This window comes from Cynocephalus volans, chromosome 9, assembly GCF_027409185.1.
Source record: "Cynocephalus volans isolate mCynVol1 chromosome 9, mCynVol1.pri, whole genome shotgun sequence".
Classification (NCBI taxonomy): Eukaryota; Metazoa; Chordata; class Mammalia; order Dermoptera; family Cynocephalidae; genus Cynocephalus; species Cynocephalus volans.
Window position 1 is genome coordinate 805,872 of NC_084468.1, and position 17,745 is coordinate 823,616.

Below are 17,745 nucleotides of genomic sequence, written 5' to 3' on the forward strand. Positions count from 1 at the left end.
TCTTCCCTTTCCACCTCAGACCCATGCAGGGCAGGCTAGGCAGGGCCATCCGAGCTCTAGAGCTCAGACAGGCTGGTGGAGATGGGCAGCAGATTGATAGCCACGTTCTCCAGCTGCCCTTAGCAAGGAGTGGCCTCACAGCCGGCCTTTCTCCACTGTCCTACTGCTCAACAGGTTCCACATCTGAGGCAGGAAGAGAGGAATGTTATGCACAAACCCCTAAACCATACTATCTTCGTGTGGGCTGGAATTCCAAGGAACAGAAAGTACTAGCATGTGGGGAGCACATGTCCACGCCAGCGTCAGCATGTGGACTCCCGACTGTGTGGGCGCTGGGCCCGCAGAGGCCTGTCGAGAGGGAGGTGGCTCTTCCTTTGTGGGCTACTTTCAGATAAAGACCACGGTGAGAGGCAGCATACAGGCCTCTGTGGCTCACTCTGCCCCACCCCAGGCAGATACTGACTTGGCAAGGCAGGTGTGGCTGCGGTAGGGACTGGGCCACAGGGAAGCATCCCTAGACCCTGCAAAAGCTTAGCAAGAGGAGGAAATGGGCTATTCCGCGAAGCCTGCAGGTGGGCATTTGAACTGCAGAAGGGACTAGCCCCAGAGTGAAGACTCTTGTGAGCTGGGGGTAGCCTAGACCCACTCGTCCACATGTCGCTGTGTCTGCACTGGGTCGGGGGACCAGCCTCCGAGACTCCACCGGAGGTGGTCTGTGCTCCAGGCCTGTGATCTCACTGGGGTGTTGGGACCCTGAGACTTGAGACGCTGTCTGTGGCAAACACCACAACAAGAACTAAGCAGGAGTTTGCAGCCTGGTGGGCAGAAGGTGACCATCAGAAGGGCACCAAGAAGAAAACTGCCGCCCTGAATCCAGGTGGGCAGGGGGGCTTCCAGCTGAGGTTCTAGGGTATGTCCACTGTGAATACTGGGGGCATCCTGCCCAAAGGACCACAGAGCTGAACTGAGATCACTTGTGTCTCAACGTGGCACCAAAAGCACCACCAGCAGCAACCAAACAGATCACATGAATTTTGTCAAAATTAAAAGCTTTTGTGCTGCAAATGTTTCGAGAAACAAACAAATGAAAAGAACACCCCGCAGAAGGCAGAAAATACTTGCCACTCACACGTGAAGGGACTTGCCTCCAGAAAATATAACACATGAGATCGTGTCCCCAGGTCTCCCCAGAGCCAAGCCACACTCACCTGGGAGGTTTCTCTGGAGTACTTCTTACACAGATCATCTATGCCCATAAAGAATGCCTGAATCTCTGAGCTTGTCTGAAAGAGAAAGAAAATGACTCTACATTTATTGCTTCTAAGAAACGCTGCTGGCTACGAGGTAGAAAATTGTACTTCAAGGTCTAGGATGAACCGCAGATGAAAGAAACGGCCAATGGGGCAGGGGTGGGGGGGCATCAGCAGGGGGCCAAACATCCTGGCTGCCTGGGCAGTCATGGCAGGAGAGGGCCGCATGTCCTTATTTGTAAGGCAAGAAGACAGGTCCCTATGTAGAAGGGCTCTTGGCAGGGGTTAAAGGGTGCCCGAGGGAAGTCCCCGGGCACAGGCCACGCACAAAGAGCAGTGAGCATGAGTGCAGCCACAGGCCCTTACTGAGTTATTTAAAAAGCAAGCATAAGGGACTTAGGAAAGAACAAGGGTTTAAGGAATGGCATTTGCCTACTTAGAGTCAGTCCCTAATGCAGACACTCCTGACTTTCTTCCAGAAGGCCTGCAACATGCCCTGCTCCCCCCACCCCAGGACCATGCTAGACCAAGTATCAGGGTGACAGCAGTCCTGGGCATGAACCTGGGAGGAGTTGCTGTTGCCAGACACAGAACGACATGGCATGCACAATGTGCCGGATGAGGGCACACACCAGACCAAAAAACATGGCAAGAACCTCGGTCCTCCCTCCTCCATCCTCTGGCTCAGAAGGGAGTGTTTACAAGAGTCTAGATTGTCACCTGAGGCAACCACTTCCCTACCTGCTCTCCCCAAATCCCACTGAAATGACAGTGAAATTAGTCAGGAGAAAATACTGAATTAGCACAGAAAATAGGAAATGGTGCCTTGAGTACTCCAGACCCTTTGAGGAATTCTAGAAGACAGAGGACAGACAGGCTCCAGTCAGCGCACCAGCCACAACGAGCAGGCTGGGCACAGAAGAGACAGCTCTGAACTCATTCCATAGTCACTTCAGGCCTCTGAGGGCAGAGGCCAGGCAGCACCATAGAGGTGAGCTCCTCCTAGTGAGGGGCTTGGACCCAGCAGAGGGGAGACCATGCTCTGGCCAGGATGCGGGGAGTTCCTGCACCACACCCCCCACACACACCAAACTGCAAAGGCACAGGCAGTATGCCCCACAGGATAGGCCAGGAGCTCAGAGTCCAGCCTGAGTCCCACTCTGCAGACACTCGGCCTGCGACCCTGGCTTATCAGTCGCAAGACACCTAACCACTCTGTGCCTCAGTCTCCCCATGTGTAAAACAGGAGCAGAAACAGTGCACACCCTGCCCCCCAGCCAGGCCGTGCTGAGTACCAGGAGACACCATGTGGGAACAGTGCACCACACAGTCTCGACCCGTGCTAGGCCTCAGTGAGCAGCCGTGGTCACTGTTATCTAAAGATACAAACACAAAGACGCATGCAGAACAAGACACACAGCTCCATGGATCAGTAACGGGAACACTCAAGAAGCTGTTACAGCTCTATCTGGCCCCTCAGCCTTCTAGGTGAGGGGGCCCCAGAATGGAACAGGAGGTAAGCGTGGAGATAGAACAGCCACAGAGTTGCCAAAATCAACAAATGCCATCACGGTACAGACTCACAATCCCTGGGAAGCCCGAGCAGGAGAACTACACAGATGACTACGGTCATACACACAACTGTCCGACTGCAGAAAAGCAAAGATAGATAAACAAGGGAGGGACTTTTTTTTGTTTTGGCAGCTGGCCAGTATAGGGATCCAATCCACTGAGCAACTGGACAGCCTGTGATATTTTCAAAATGCTAAAAAGCATTAATTTTCAACAAAGAATTCTAAACCCAGTGAAAATATACTTCAAAAATAAAGACAAAAAAGGGGGGGGATGATTTTCGAACAAATGAAAACTAAGAGAACTTGTCAGCAACAGATGCAAACTTGAAGAAATAATAAAAGGAATTCCTTGAAGGTAGGAAAAGGGATCCCTGGCGGGAGCACAGGGACTCAGGAAGAAACGAGAGCAAGAGACGGGGGACCTATGGGGACCTCACTGAACATGAGCTGCTGCCACAGGACCGGGCTGCAGGGTCAGCGTGCAGCAAGAGTCAACACTCAGAGGAGTACCTGGGAGAGGGCGGGAGGAAGGGAGATGACGTGAAAGCATTCCGAGGTCTGCATTGTCAGGAAACTCTAATCACACCAGACTTTAAAAAGTCAAGATTGCCTGCTGTAATCTCTAGGATAACCATAAACTAATGTTTTCTTGATCTGGGAGCTAGTTATGATCATGATAAATTTACTGAACTATATACTTATAATTTGTGTACTTGCCAATGTGTATTAGTCCATTTTCTGTTGCTTGTAACAGAAGACCTGATACTGGGTAATTCAAAAGAAACAAAATTTATTTCTTACATTTTTGGGGGCCAGGAAGTCCATAGTCCAGGGGGCACATCTGGTGAGGGCCGCCTTCTTGGTGGGGACTTTGTGCAGACTCCCATGGTGACATAGGGTGTCACGTGGCAAGAAAATGGCAAGAGCTCTCCCACGTGCTCACCTGCTCTCCTTACGAAGCCCCAAGTGTCCCTCCTGTGACAACCCACTCAACCATTCACTACAGCATGAGTCAATTCACTTACTCATAAGAGTATGGTTCTCAGGATCCAATCACCTCTTTAAGGCCCTGCCTTTCAGATACCATAGTCTCATTTCCCTGCTACAATGGGTATCAAACTTTGATCAGTTCTGAGGAGACATTCAATTCACAGGACTATGAATTATATTCCAATAAAAATTAATAGAAATGATAACTAAAAATTCCCAAGTATTTAGAAATTAATCAATATACTTCTAGATAACACTTGGGTCATAGGATAAACTGAGGAGAAATTTCAAAACTGAGAGATAATGAAAATATAACACTGCCAAATATATATAATGCAGGCAAAGATGAACAGAGGGAAAGTTATAATCCTATAATGTAAACATTAGAAAGGAAAGGTTGAAAATTGATGCTAAGCACCCATCTTAGACAACAAATTAAATACAAAGAAAAAAGGAAATGATAAAAAGAATTAATAAAATAGAAAACAAATAAAAAATGGAGAAGATAACAGAGCCAAAAATTTGTATTTTGAAAATACTAATAAAAATCAATAAACACAGCAAGACTGGTCAAGAAAAAAAGAGAACCTGAACAACAACCACTATTAAAATAAAAAAGGGGCATCATTACAGAACTTACAGACATTAAAAATACAAGGCGATTACAGGCAAGTTGATGACAAAAATCTAAAAATTTAGATGAAGTTCCTAGAAAAAGACAACTTACTTAAATTGATCTGAGAAGAATTAGAAACACTAAAAAGTATATACCAAATAAAGAAATTAAATCCCTAGTTAAAAAACTTGCCTTGAAGGGCTGAGCCCGTGGCTCACTCGGGAGATCGGGAGAGTGTGGCGCTGGGAGCGCCGAGGCCGCGGGTTCGGATCCCATATAGGGATGGCCGGTTTGCTCACTGAGTGAGCGTGGTGCTGACAACACCAAGTCAAGGGTTAAGATCCCCTTACCGGTCATCTTTAAAAAAAAAAAAAAAAAAAAAACTTGCCTTGAAAAAACCTTCAAGGTCCAAATTGTCACTCCTCAATTCTACTGAACGTTTGAAGAAATAACTCCAATCTTACAAAAATTTTTCCAGAAAAGAGGAAGAAAATAATTTCCAACTCCTTTTATGAGGCCAGAATAACCCCGATTTACCAAAACTTTGTTATAAAAAAGGAAAACTACAGGTCCAGCTCTCACGTGATCACAGATGCAAAACAAGAGCTGAATACATGGATATAGGCGAGCTGTGCTGCACTGCCGTGAAGTTGTGTTTATTCCTGGAACCTAAGGTGGGTTTAGAGTTTTAAAAATAAAAGCAACTCACCACATTAACAAAATAAGGTAGAAAAGTTAGATGATAATCTCAATATCTATAGAAAAAAGCATTAATAAAATTCAACACCATTCATGATTTTAGAAAACCCTTAGCAAATATAATTAGTGCACACACACAGTTGGTGGTGAATTCCTGAAAGCTTGATGCTAATGCCAGGAAACAGGCATGGCACGTGCTGTCACCAGCATTTCTACCCTGCACTGTACTGGAGATTCCGGCCAACACAGTAAAGACAGAAAATGGCATACAGATTTGAAAGGGAGACATAAAACAGTCTTATTCAAAAATGACATGATTGTGTAAGTAATATTCTAGAAGACTCTACACATAAACCAATAAAATTATCAAGTACATTTAGCAAGGTTGCTAGTGTAAGGAAAACTAACTGCACTTTAATATACTAGAAATAAACACTTGAGACGATATTTTAAAAAACTACTATTGTAGCACCCCAAATCATCAAATTCCTAAGAATAATGTTAACAGTGATGTATAAGGCCTCTCAAAAGAAAACTATAAAGTGTTACCGAGAGAAATTAGAGAATATCTAAATGAATGGAGGTATGTGCCATGTTCACAGAAGAGTCAATATCATACAGATGTCAATTTTCCCTAAATTGTTTTATCAATCAAGTGCAAAATAAAAATCCCAATAGGATTTTGTGTCACTGGAAATTAACAAATTGATTCCAAAATTTACATGGGCATGCAAAGACCAATGCAGGCCAACTGGTGTATCTGACAACTTCTATGTCTCGGGGGCTCTTGTGGGGGATGTTCGTTTCTCGGCCTGCTCAGTAGGTGGCTGGCAGCTCTGCCCTCAGGGCCTTCCATGTAGCATCAGCCTGCAAAGGGGCAGGAGGGTGGAGGGCTGCACAAGAGGCTATTTTCACGGGTCAGACCTGGAAGTGGCCTTCACTGCTCCCACCCACATTCCATCACAGGAGGGCAGGCAGGGAGACCGAGGCTAGCTAGGTGTTCAGGAAGGGAGGTCTGGGGGACATGCACCCAGGCTGGCTGTGGTCTGTCATTCTGATCGGTGGTATCGACTTCACTCCTCCTCTATATAGAAAGTTGCTCCCTCCATGGGACACCCCCAAACACCACTGCCATTGCGTCCACAGCACAGTCCAGGTTCTTGGGCGACATGTGGTCCTCTTCCTCAGGTCCCAATTTGGTCTGCAACCTATGAACTACAAAGTCAAGGACCACTTCCATGACCTCGCCATGACCTGACGTCTAATGGGGCACAGACGCAAGACTAGGAAACACTCCCAGTGAAACGGGGAAGAGAGCTATGGTTAGGAGAACATGGCAGTCTCCAATCCACATAAGGAGGAGACTACGGGCAGGTGCCATGGGGCTCCTCCCTGGGGGATGCTGGTTAAACTGTGACTCTCCCTGCATCCTGGGAAGGTTCTCTGGTCTGCCAACCTCCAGCCCCTGGTTCTGCCTGCTGGGGGTCCTGCTAAGTGAAGGGAGGCAGCCTGCCCTGCTCAGGCTTTTAGGCTTTGTCACTTGAGATTCATCCCTTCCCACTTGGGCCCTTCATCTCCTCACTGCAGCCTTTCCTTTCTCTCTTTGATGGAAGGCCCATGATGGCCTCAGCTCATCCTTTCTTGTAGTTCCTCAGGGAGGCACATTTAGAGGCTGGCACATCCCTCCCGCTCTGCTCTGTGCTCTCCAGAGGCTTCCCTCCTGGGCATCTGGCTGCCTCCCGCATCCAGCAGGCACTGGCTTTAGTCTGCCCTACCCTCCTGCCACCTACTACTGATTGCTACGGCAGTGCCCTATTTTGTGTGTGACATTAGTGGCCTATTTTGATGACAAACAAATTGACACATAAACGTATGCTGGTTGGTGACACACGCCGTGAAGCAGAATAAAGCAGGGTGAAGGACAGAGAGCCAGAGGGGACCTCTTATACAGCAATGCCTATCACCCGCAAGTCAGGGAAATCAGCTTACAACATGTTTTGTTCTACAGAAAGAGAAAAGATCAGAACAGAAGCCAACAGAGGGCCCTGCATTTAGGATAAACATTGTTTTGTGAAACTTATTTCACGGATGTGCACACACACGGATGTGCACACTGGGCTACGATATAAAGCGTCCTCCCTGCTGCAGGTCACAAAGAAGCCACCATTACACAGAGCAGCCGGGGACAGTCTCCTGATGAGATGACATCCCCAAAGACTTGATAGCTGTGGGGGATGGAGCTTGTGGCCACCTGAGAGAACATTTCAAGCAGAGTGGCCAGGGAAAAGCCAAGCACTAGGGAAGCACCTTGCTCCAGGAGCAGCAGGGTTGCAGCCGGGCCAGGCCACAGAGCCCAGGGGCATGAGGGGACTTGGGTTTTATTCCTGGAAAGTTGGGACACATGAAGGCACAGATCTGTCCTAGGTCTAAGCAGATCCCTCTGGCTGCAGGGATGACCAACAGCTCCTGTGGGGGATGGAGCAACAGGGAGGAGGCCGTGGATTCTGCAGAGACTGCTAGAGGAAGAGCCACATAGTTTGCCGAAGGTATAGAACACGGGTGTGAGAGGACGAGAAGCAGGAGCCACATCCACATTTTGAACAGCTTCGCTCAGTCACAAAGAACAAAAGAACGTATTTTTTCCAAACACCCATACAATATTAACAATTACCATGTACTAAAACACAATGAAAACCTTGATAATTAAAAAATGAAACCATATAGCTATAATCTCTGGTCATAATGCCATAAAACTAAAAATTAACTCTAAAAATGATAGTGGAGCTAAAATGTAACCACTTAGAAATTAAAGAATATTCTTTCAAAAATTCATAAGTTGAAAAAGAAATAAAAAGATTAGAGATTTTAAAATGATATTAAAAAGCAGTACTCAAAGTAATACAGAATGGCAGTACACATCAGGAAGTGGATGGTCTTAAACATATTTATTAGGAATCAAGAAAGAAAATAAACGAGTTAAACATTCAACCCCAGAAGCTAGAGAAAGGCCCAAGGTCTCCTCTTGCCAGGCTCAAGCCTCAGCACGTGACAGTGCATGGTGCTATGCAACTGTGCAAGCAGCAGAAACAGGCACTGCCATTGAGAGTTTAAACTGCCATATATTTGGAGAACAATAAGGCGCTTTCTATTAAAAATGCAAACATTTAATCTTTTGCCTTTGCTTTCCAATTTCTAGACATTTATGCAGCAGAAACATTCTTCCAAGTGTGGTGAGAGATTGGTAAAAAATTTTCACTATAAGGTAGTTTGAAACAATGAAAAACTAAAAAAACCCAAATGCTTGTCAATAGGAAAATATTGAAATATTATGCAGTCATTTAAAAAGAGAATGGGTGTGCCCAAACCAGAATGTCAACTAAGAAAACATTATTTTGGTAAATAGATAAGTCACAGTAACACACAGAGAGCAGGTTCCAATCTCGAGGCCAATCTCGTGGCCACCGTCATCTTTGGGAAACAAGACTGAGAGAACTTTCACATTTGCCATTTTGATTTTCTGTATTATATACATTTTGTGTAACTTTGTATATCTGTAATCACAAAAAATCCAATTATGATATTTTAAAACATCACACCAAATGCACATTTTGGAGAGCAGGCGTAGAAGAAAACAATCATTTGTAACTAAGTTTTTATCAATATCAAGTTAAACTGATGCACTTTACAGCTAGAACAAAAGGCATTGTATTAATTCTACTGCAGCTGTAATCTACTTTAAACTTGCTTCATGAACAGCCCTCTTGAGTATATACGACCCCTATGAAAAACCAAACTGTGTCACTCTCTTAAGGAGCTTGTAGAAGGGTAAAATGTTCATGGAAAAATAGAATTAAAAGATATAATATATACTAAAATTAACTCAAAATGGATTAAAGACAAATGTAAGAACAGAAACCACAAAACTTCTAGAAGACAACATAGGTAAAATACTTAAGGACATAGGACTGGGCAAAGATTTTATGAATAAGACTTCTGCAGCATGGACAACAAAAGCAAAAATGGACAAATGGGATTATATCAAACTAAAAAGCTTCTGCACAGCAAAGGAAGCAATCAACAGAGCAAAGAGACAACCTGCAGAATGGGAGAAAATATTTGCAAACTATACATCTGAAAAGGAATTAATATCCAGAATATACTAGGAATTCAAACAACTCAATAGTAAAAAAAAACAAATAAGCTGATTTAAAAATGGGCAAATGAATGGAATAGACATTTCTGAAAAGAAGACATAGAAATGATCAACAGGTATAAGAAAAATGCTCAATATCACTAACCATCAGAGAAATGCAAGTCAGAACCACAATGAGTATCATACCTCACCCTAATTAGAATGGCTATTATCAAAAAGACAGAAAATAACAAATGCTGACGAGGATGCAGAGAAAGGGGAGCTCTTATATACTGTTGGTGGAATGTAAATTAGTATAGCCAACCTGAATGTCCTTCAGTGGATGACTGGATAAAGAAACTGTGGTATATCTACACAATGGAATACTACTCAGCCATAAAAAAGAATGAAATTCTGCCATTTGCAGCAACACAGATGAGCTTGGAGAAAATTATGGTAAGTGAAATAGCCAGGCACAGAGACAGAAATACCACATGTTCTCACTCTTATGTGGAAGCTAAAAAAGTTGATCTCATAGAAGTAGAGAGTAGAATGTGGGTACTGAAGGCTGGTAAGGAGAGGGAAGGGGAGATGGGGAGAGGGTGATCAATGAATACAAACTTGTAGAGACAAGAAGAATAAGATCAAGTGTTCTATAGGAATAAAGGGAGACTACAGTCAACAACAATTTATCGTATAACTTCAAGTAACTGGTTGAGAGAATGTTGAATGTTCCCAACAGAAAGAGGTGACAAATGTCTGAGGTGATGAAAATGCTAAATACCTTGATATTATCATTGTGCACTGTATAAATACACCCATATATCACATTATACTCCATAAGTATGTAAAATTATCATGGGTCAATTAAGAAAAAATAAATTAAAAAGAAAAATATTTCAGAGACAGAAATAGATAAGAAGTTACCAGAATTGGGGGCGGGGTAGATTAGGGGGTGAATAATGAGAAGTTATTCCTCAAAGGGTACAGAGTTTATATTTAGGATGACAAAAAAGTTTTGGAAATAGATATAAGTGCCAATTCCACAGCATTGTGAATATAATTCCACGCAACTGTATATTTAAAAAGGCTTAAAATGGCAATCCTTATGTTGTATACATTTTACTACACTAAAAAAACTTGGAAAAAAAAAAGATAACAAATCTTTCAGGAACTTTTTGAAGTACCCTCACATTATACTGAAGAAATCTATTTAGCTGATTTTCATTTCCAGGAACATACCCCAATCCAACAAACTATGAATGAAGCCAATCTATGGCTAAGAAAGAAAGTTGTATCTAGGTTTTAAAAGCCAAATCCTAATTGTACTTTGATTACTCAGAAATCTCATAAGATCTAGTTAACCTAGCAAAATGAATGAGAATTTTAGATACTACACATGACTAAAAATTAAATCTCAAATTTAAAAGAATTTGTTTACTGTGATAAATATTCAGATACTACAGATTTCAACTTACATGTTTTGAAAGTAAAACTGTATGGCAAGGAACTTTACAAATCAAGCATTCATCCTTTTTACCTATAAAATAAAAACAAGTATTATTATATTACACTGATTAGTGCTTTTAAATATATTTAAATTCAGACTTGAAATTACAATGCTTCTTCAAGAAATACACAGGATAATAGCACTTAAATGTTTTCGTGTTCAAACAGGATGAGACTGGGGCTATGAATACAGTTGGAACGATTTATGAAATTAATTCCTTTTTTCCTGCTTTGCAATTTTGCCCAAAAATAATGATCAAAAAAGATCAATACTTAAGGTTAAATGCATCCCAAATATTTACTACAATCCAGTTTTATGGAGCTATCTAAATTTAAAATTTCTAACTATTCAAAATGAAAATAACTCCTCCAACCGCACTCAAAAGATAAAATGAATTTTGTTCTGCCCCTCTCAATCTCACCACTACAACACCACAGAAGATGTCCAAACGCCCAGGACAGACCACTCCTCCACTCACCAGATACATGTTTTATTGAGCTCCTACTACCGGTACGCCACTGCTAGGGCCTAAGAATGAAAGGTTAATATGTCCTGCCTGCTAGCATGCATCTAATCCACCTGTGCTGTCTCCAGGGTCTCTGCCCCAGATCCAGAATGATTCTATCACCTATTGTACTGTCTTCCTCTCCCTGGAAAACCTAGACCTCCAAGTGGCCAGCAATTAACATCAGCCTTGCAGTTCCCACTTTGCCCTCCACAGTGATGTCCATGAGCCCAAGTCAGCACCTCTGCCACGACCACACACTGGACCCCCACACATCCAGGGCATCACTGTGAAAACCCAGAATTACTCCCTACACTTCCAGCTCCTTCTCATCTGGGGCCCTGCCACCTCCTCACACCGTTGAGTTTTACTTCTTCACTAGCCAGCTTGGAGCCCAGGCCCAACCTGTCACTGTCGTAGTCTCCACAATCCTTTTTCTTCCAGCGAGCACGCCCAGACCAAACCTGTACGAGTCCAACTGCTGTCTTCCTTCCCCTCTTCTGGTCCAATGCAGCTAAGAACAGGGGGGAAAAACCACTTAACTGAGGTGGATCCATAGATTTGTGGATTCCAACATTGCTGAGTCTGCAACATGCTGGGCAATCCTTCTGCTTTTCTTGGGTATATCCCCCCATTCCCTATGGGGGATGTTCCAACAAGCCCCCTCATATCATATACTGAGGAAAAAAGAAGCCCCTGGTCATGACCTACCTCAATTTCCCTGCTCTCTTCTCTAGACTTACATACCACAGAACAAACCAATTCACTCTGCCTCCTTTCTGCCCTGGGAGGAGTCTCCTCCAGCCCAAGCCCAACCCTTCATTCATCTCTGTGTTCACACTCATCTCAGTATCCACAGCACTTGGCACATGGAATGGTGTCCTGGTGTGGAATGAGTGGTCCCCTTCTAAAAGCCTCCAGAATGATGTCCTTTCCTCTCTTCGTACAAGCACATTCAAGTCATGCTCATCCTAAAAACATCCACCCTCAACAGTATGTTCCGGCCCCCTCTCTCTCTTCAACTGCAGATTCTGGGGCAAGAAAATTCCTCTTATGCACCATCAGTCAGAAGCCTTGCAGCAGATTAACCCAGCGACTCATAAAAAATCTAAATTGGGGGAGAATTAAGAGACGTGATAGAGGAAATTATGTGCAGCTAACAGAAAGACAAAGGATTTGATACATGGTACATAAATAGCACTTACAAGTTAATTAAAAAGTAACATTCCAATAAAAGGCTGCGAAAGAACCCGAATGAGCAATTAGCAAAAGTGCAAATAGCCAAAAAATATCTGAAAGGAAATCCAAAGCCACTAATAAGAGATGCAAAAGGAGAGGACAATGGCACTCATGAGTAGATGCTCGGAATACAGATGGACACACCCTTTCTGGTAACTAAAAGATATATTACGCAACCTTAAAGAAGATGATACCAACTTATTTTAACACGGAAAGAGATCCATGTCTCAGTAAACAATAAAAGTAGATAACTAGATGATACACAGTGCATCATCTTTGTTTTAAAAATTTGCACTTGTAGAAAAGGTCTGAAAGCATAAGCACCAGAGCGTAAGGAGGGCTTACCTCTGAGCAATGAACACTGGCGTAGCTACAGAGCTACAGTCAGGGATCTGCCCAGAGGCCCATCCCTTTTCACAATTCTTTCTGTGTCCCTGGATTCGGTGTGCTTCCATTGCGCAAAATGCTTCCAAGGCGCAACATCTGTGGCTTTTTGAGGGAAAGAACTGAGGCTCCTAGAACCCGTGCTGGCCTCAGGCTTCAAGAGCCACAAGTACCTGGAAATCGACCCCCCGCCCCAGCCCTTAACCTGAGTATTGCTGGCCTCAAAAGCCAGGGCACTCCGAGCCTTGGCATGGCAGCACCCAACCACGAACGCCTTTGCATCTCCATCAGTCTAACATTACCTCAGGTCGCCTGTGATCCGTCACTAGCCCAGGGACACTTCCAAACATCAGTTATCTGACTCCACTGGGATGTCCACCTCATCAACACCTCTGCTTTATTTTTTTACCCAACATCTTTCTCCTATCTTTACTCACTGTCTTCAGAAAGATGCTCTCCACAGGGCTCTAACCTTTCCTCCTTCCTCCTCCGTCTTCCGCACTCCGCACACTCCGGAATCTGGGCCCATGACCTCCCCGCCAGTGGCTCCCCAAGCGCGTTCCAGGCCGTCTGCACTTCCAGACGCACGAGCTCGGGAGCCTCCCTCTCAGCCCCGCGGACGCCGCTCCCCCACCCGCGGGCCACCCGGCCGGCTCCCTCCACAGCCCCCGACGGCGCCCCGCAGCGGACGCCGCTCCCCCACCCGCGGGCCGCCCTTCTCCCCGCGGACGCCGCTCCTCCACCCGCGGGCCGCCCGGCCGGCTCCCTCCACAGCCCCCGACGGCGCCCCGCAGCGGACGCCGCTCCCCCACCCGCGGGCCGCCCCTCTCCCCGCGGACGCCGCTCCCCCACCCGGGGGCCGCCCCTCTCCCCGCGGACGCCGCTCCCCCACCCGCGGGCCGACCCTCTCCCCGCGGACGCCGCTCCCCCACCCGCGGGCCGACCCTCTCCCCGCGGACGCCCCTCCTCCACCCGCGGGCCGCCCCTCTCCCCGCGGACGCCCCTCCCCCACCCGCGGGCCGCCCCTCTCCCCGCGGACGCCGCTGCCGGGCGCGAGGGTCGCCGGCCCTGACCTTTGCTGAGGCAGGCCTCGCAGTACACGTGCCCGCAGCTGGTCAGGCTGAAACACGACGCCTGGCCAGGCGGCTGGAAGCAGCGGTTACAGAACACCCAGCTGGCCATGCCGCGAGCCCACGTCGCCTGGCGGACTCGGCCTCGCTGGGGCCGAGGGCGGGCACTTCTGCGCCTGCGCAGCGCAGCGCGCCGTCTCTCCCGCCAAAAGCGACGGTTGGAACGTACCAAGCCAGACAGGGGGGGAGGCGTGAGCCTGACTTTGCTCCTCGCAGGTGGTTCTGGGTAGACGTCCGGGAGGCGGGACACGCCGTGAGGCCCTGCCGTCCCTCCCCCATCGCTGCAATCCTCGACATTCTCCTCCGGAGCAGCCCGTCGTGGTGGCGCCCCCGTGGGTGCCGGCGATGGGGCGCGCCGGGAAGATGGCGCAGGTGCAGAGCGAGGCGGCCGCGCTGCGGAGACTCCCGGCCCGCGTCTGAGGAGCTGCTCCTGCGGTCGGCTGCGGGCCACGGCGGGCCATGCAGGGCGGGGCGGACCCGGGCCGGGCCTCCAGGCCCACCGTGCAGCGGGGATGGAGGACCAGGAGGCCGGGGAGAAAGCCCGGGCCGGGGACGGGGACGGGGCTTGACCCAGGGACAAAGATCCCTTCTGAAAGTAGGAGGCGGCGGAAGCGGGGAACGGACGCGACTGTGTTTGCAACTAACAGAGAGACTATGATGGTCTCGAAATTAAAAGTTAAAGAAGTAGGCGAAGGTTAGGTTTGGTAGAAGTTACACCAGGCGCGTGAGGCCGGGTCCCAGAGGGCCGTCCACGTGTGGGTTTCGGCTCGTGCGTTCAGAGGGCGCTTCCGGCCGGCCGTTCCCCTGTGTGAGGCAGGGGACAGCAGGGCTTTAGGGGGACTTTCTGAGAGGATGCAGCAGGGAAAAGACGCGCTTGCAGCGTGCGGGGCTGTAGCCGTGAGCCCGAGTGACCCTGAGCCCTTGAGGTGCGGCTGCGCCAAGTCCAGGTAAGCCGTGGGTGCAAAGTACACCCGGGGTCTCCGAGACTTAGTATGAGAAGGAATGCAAAGCGCTTCATTGATAATTTTATATTGATGGCGTGTTAAAGTGATAATATTTTTGATATGTTGGGTTAAATAGGTGGTACTAAGATTTTTACCTTTTTTTCACATTAAAAATATTTATTCATATCTCCACCGTTTTAAATGTATATTTGTGGACTATCCAAAGGTAAGTATTTCAGTACTCCTCAGGCTCCTGAACATTTTTAAGTGATCCAAGCAACTCTTATGAAGATCAAATTCTCAGAATCCTCAGCAAGGATATCCTTGAAGTCACCTCCGTGCTCCCGGATGGTATGCAGCTAGCAGGTGCCTGTACTTCAAGGACCCATTTTTCACCTGCAAGGTTGGCGATACTCATTCAATTTCCACCAAGTTCTGCACCTGTACACAGTTGTGATGCTCTCCACCTTAAATGGCACTTGGCTTCTACACTGAGTTACTTTACTGTACGGTGGGCTAGGGCAGGTGTAAAGGCAGATACACGGTGGGGCCCTTCCCACTTACACGAAAAAAAGTCGCTTATATTGCAAACTCCCTGGCATGTACAGACGACGATCAATGAACATAAATCCACCTAAACTAATCTCCGCATTTCCAGGCAGGAGAACGCAGGCCGAAGGCCGCCTCGGGCCCTCCTGAGGTCCCTAGGAGAATGTGGTCGATGCTAGGCCGCTGTCCTTCACGCATTCATGGACCGGAACCCTCAGACCTGGCCCGGCTGTTGCTGGCGCCTCACCAGGCTCAGGGCACTCGCCCTCCCCTGCCTGGCGCCCCGGCGTGGGAGGGCACATGGCGGTGAGGCCCAGCCACCCGCCAGCCCCGAGCCCGAAGCACAGCGCATCACCGCCACAGCACGGGAGGCAGGAAAGCTACCCTTCTTTAATGTGGTGACCGTAAAACTTGAAATTGCTTGTGTGGCTCACATTTTATTTTTCTAGGACAGTGCTGATCTATATACCACGTTTAATATAAGAATAAGATGATGTGCTTATTCTATCAAATTCAGAAGCTACATTGGTAAAATAATATAAGTGTTACAATGCTATAACAGTAATTTCAACTTCTGATATCTGAAATCATAAAAGTAATATACATTTATGCGTGTATTTTTATTTATTAATTCAAATGTTATGCAAGTTATTTGTCTTTATTGATAATATTTTAAACAAGCTTCTTAGCCACAAAGAAGTCTTTAAGGTACTTCATTTGGAAAATTCCAACTGAGGTAAAGATTAATGTTTGTGCAACAGCCCACCATAAAACACTGCTGTTTGTATCTTCACTGGTCATTCGAAAATTTTCTTCACGGTCCTAAGTGGAAGAGAAATAGACGGGTTTAGTTTGCACACATTTAGTACACATGATTTTGAGGGGAAAGTTGCTGTGTGCATTCAAGGTATTTAATATTACCCAATTAATATCTTAAGCCAAAGTGCAGTATCTGATTTTCTAGGCCAGAGTCTGTTGTTTAGCCAAGTATAGAGAGTAAAAAACAACCTTATAAAACACATCTTTGTATTTTGGTGTAAAATACCAGGAACTTGATCTATAACTTTATACGTTTTATTTGCTACCATCAGGCAAAGTGAACATTACTCAATAGTGATAGATTTTCATCATTTGAGTCTTTATGCTGAGCACTATGCGAGGCACTTGCATGCCTTATCTAATTATCACACCCATCCTTATTTTTCAGACAAGGAAACTGAGGCTTAGAGGTAACACAAGGTGAGTGGTAGAGATTTGAGCCCAAGTCTAGTCAGTGTCCACTGAGCACAATGACTCAGAAAGCAAATAAGGTCATAAGAACAAAATTGTGGTTTAGAAAGTGGGCATATTTGATCCTTTACAAACATGCAGGGACATTTGGAAGCATCTATTTATTCATTCTCTCAACTCATACCCTTTGCTTCTGGCCCCTTCACTAAGCACAGGGAATAAAAGGGTGAATGATCCACAGTCCTCTTTCCTAGAGGAGCTCATGGTCCAGCAGACAGAGGGAAGATAGACTGGTCTCTCCCCACTCGCTGCATGTCCACACCATTCTAGCTCACAGAGAAAGACTGAGGAACAGGCAGTTTGTCCTTCCCTTGGTGCAGGAGCTTTGGGTTGAGAAGTGCATTCCTGGCGCGAAGAGATAGGACAAGCTGAGTAGGCGACTGACCCTTTGATAGTTTTGTTCTTTGACTATTTGCTCAATTTGCTCAATTAGATGTTCAAGCTTGAAAGCAACTTCATTAACTTTGTCCTTTGCTTGAGCAATGGCTGCATCAAGGTCATGTTCTCCAATTCGGATATCTAAGTGGATCCGCTGTACAAACAGTAAAAAGGAAGAAACAGCATGTTTTTGAAACAGCTCCACTCTTTTTTCTTACTTTCTCTTCCTTTGTGTCCTACCATCATCCCCCTCCCTCCTCTCTCCCTTCTCCCCTTTTCCTGAGTGGGGCACCACTTCGTTCCTGACCTTTTTTTCCTTGCTGCCACTCTATTCCTATTCTACCCAGTAGTCTTACTTGTAATAATATCTCATTGAGTGGTAACCTACTGACCTGAAAGTATATTTATACCTTCCTGAACGTCAAATTTGCTATTAGGTAATATGTTTGGTGCTGAGAATATTTGGTTAATGCTATCAGGAAAGTTTTCTTTACATATAACTAAATCTCTTATGCTAAGGTATAAATTCTCTTTGCCTGTTCTCAACACCTTTAG

At 46.2% G+C, this 17,745-nt stretch overlaps 2 protein-coding genes across 2 annotated transcripts in view; both read right to left on the minus strand.

Annotated features, from left to right (window-relative positions):
• The window catches only part of RNF212 (ring finger protein 212), a 53,483-nt gene extending 39,402 nt beyond the window's left edge, over positions 1 to 14,081 (minus strand). The window contains exons 1-3 of the mRNA XM_063108491.1: positions 13,973 to 14,081; positions 10,740 to 10,801; positions 1,209 to 1,283 (exon numbers count right to left, since the gene is read on the minus strand). Coding sequence (XP_062964561.1) covers positions 1,209 to 1,283; positions 10,740 to 10,801; positions 13,973 to 14,081 — 246 coding nt within the window. The remainder of the gene's footprint in view (positions 1 to 1,208; positions 1,284 to 10,739; positions 10,802 to 13,972) is intronic.
• Positions 14,082 to 16,194: 2,113 nt separating this feature from the next.
• The window catches only part of LOC134386629 (transmembrane emp24 domain-containing protein 11-like), a 37,389-nt gene continuing 35,838 nt past the window's right edge, over positions 16,195 to 17,745 (minus strand). The window contains exons 4-5 of the mRNA XM_063108848.1: positions 17,198 to 17,344; positions 16,195 to 16,344 (exon numbers count right to left, since the gene is read on the minus strand). Coding sequence (XP_062964918.1) covers positions 16,195 to 16,344; positions 17,198 to 17,344 — 297 coding nt within the window. The remainder of the gene's footprint in view (positions 16,345 to 17,197; positions 17,345 to 17,745) is intronic.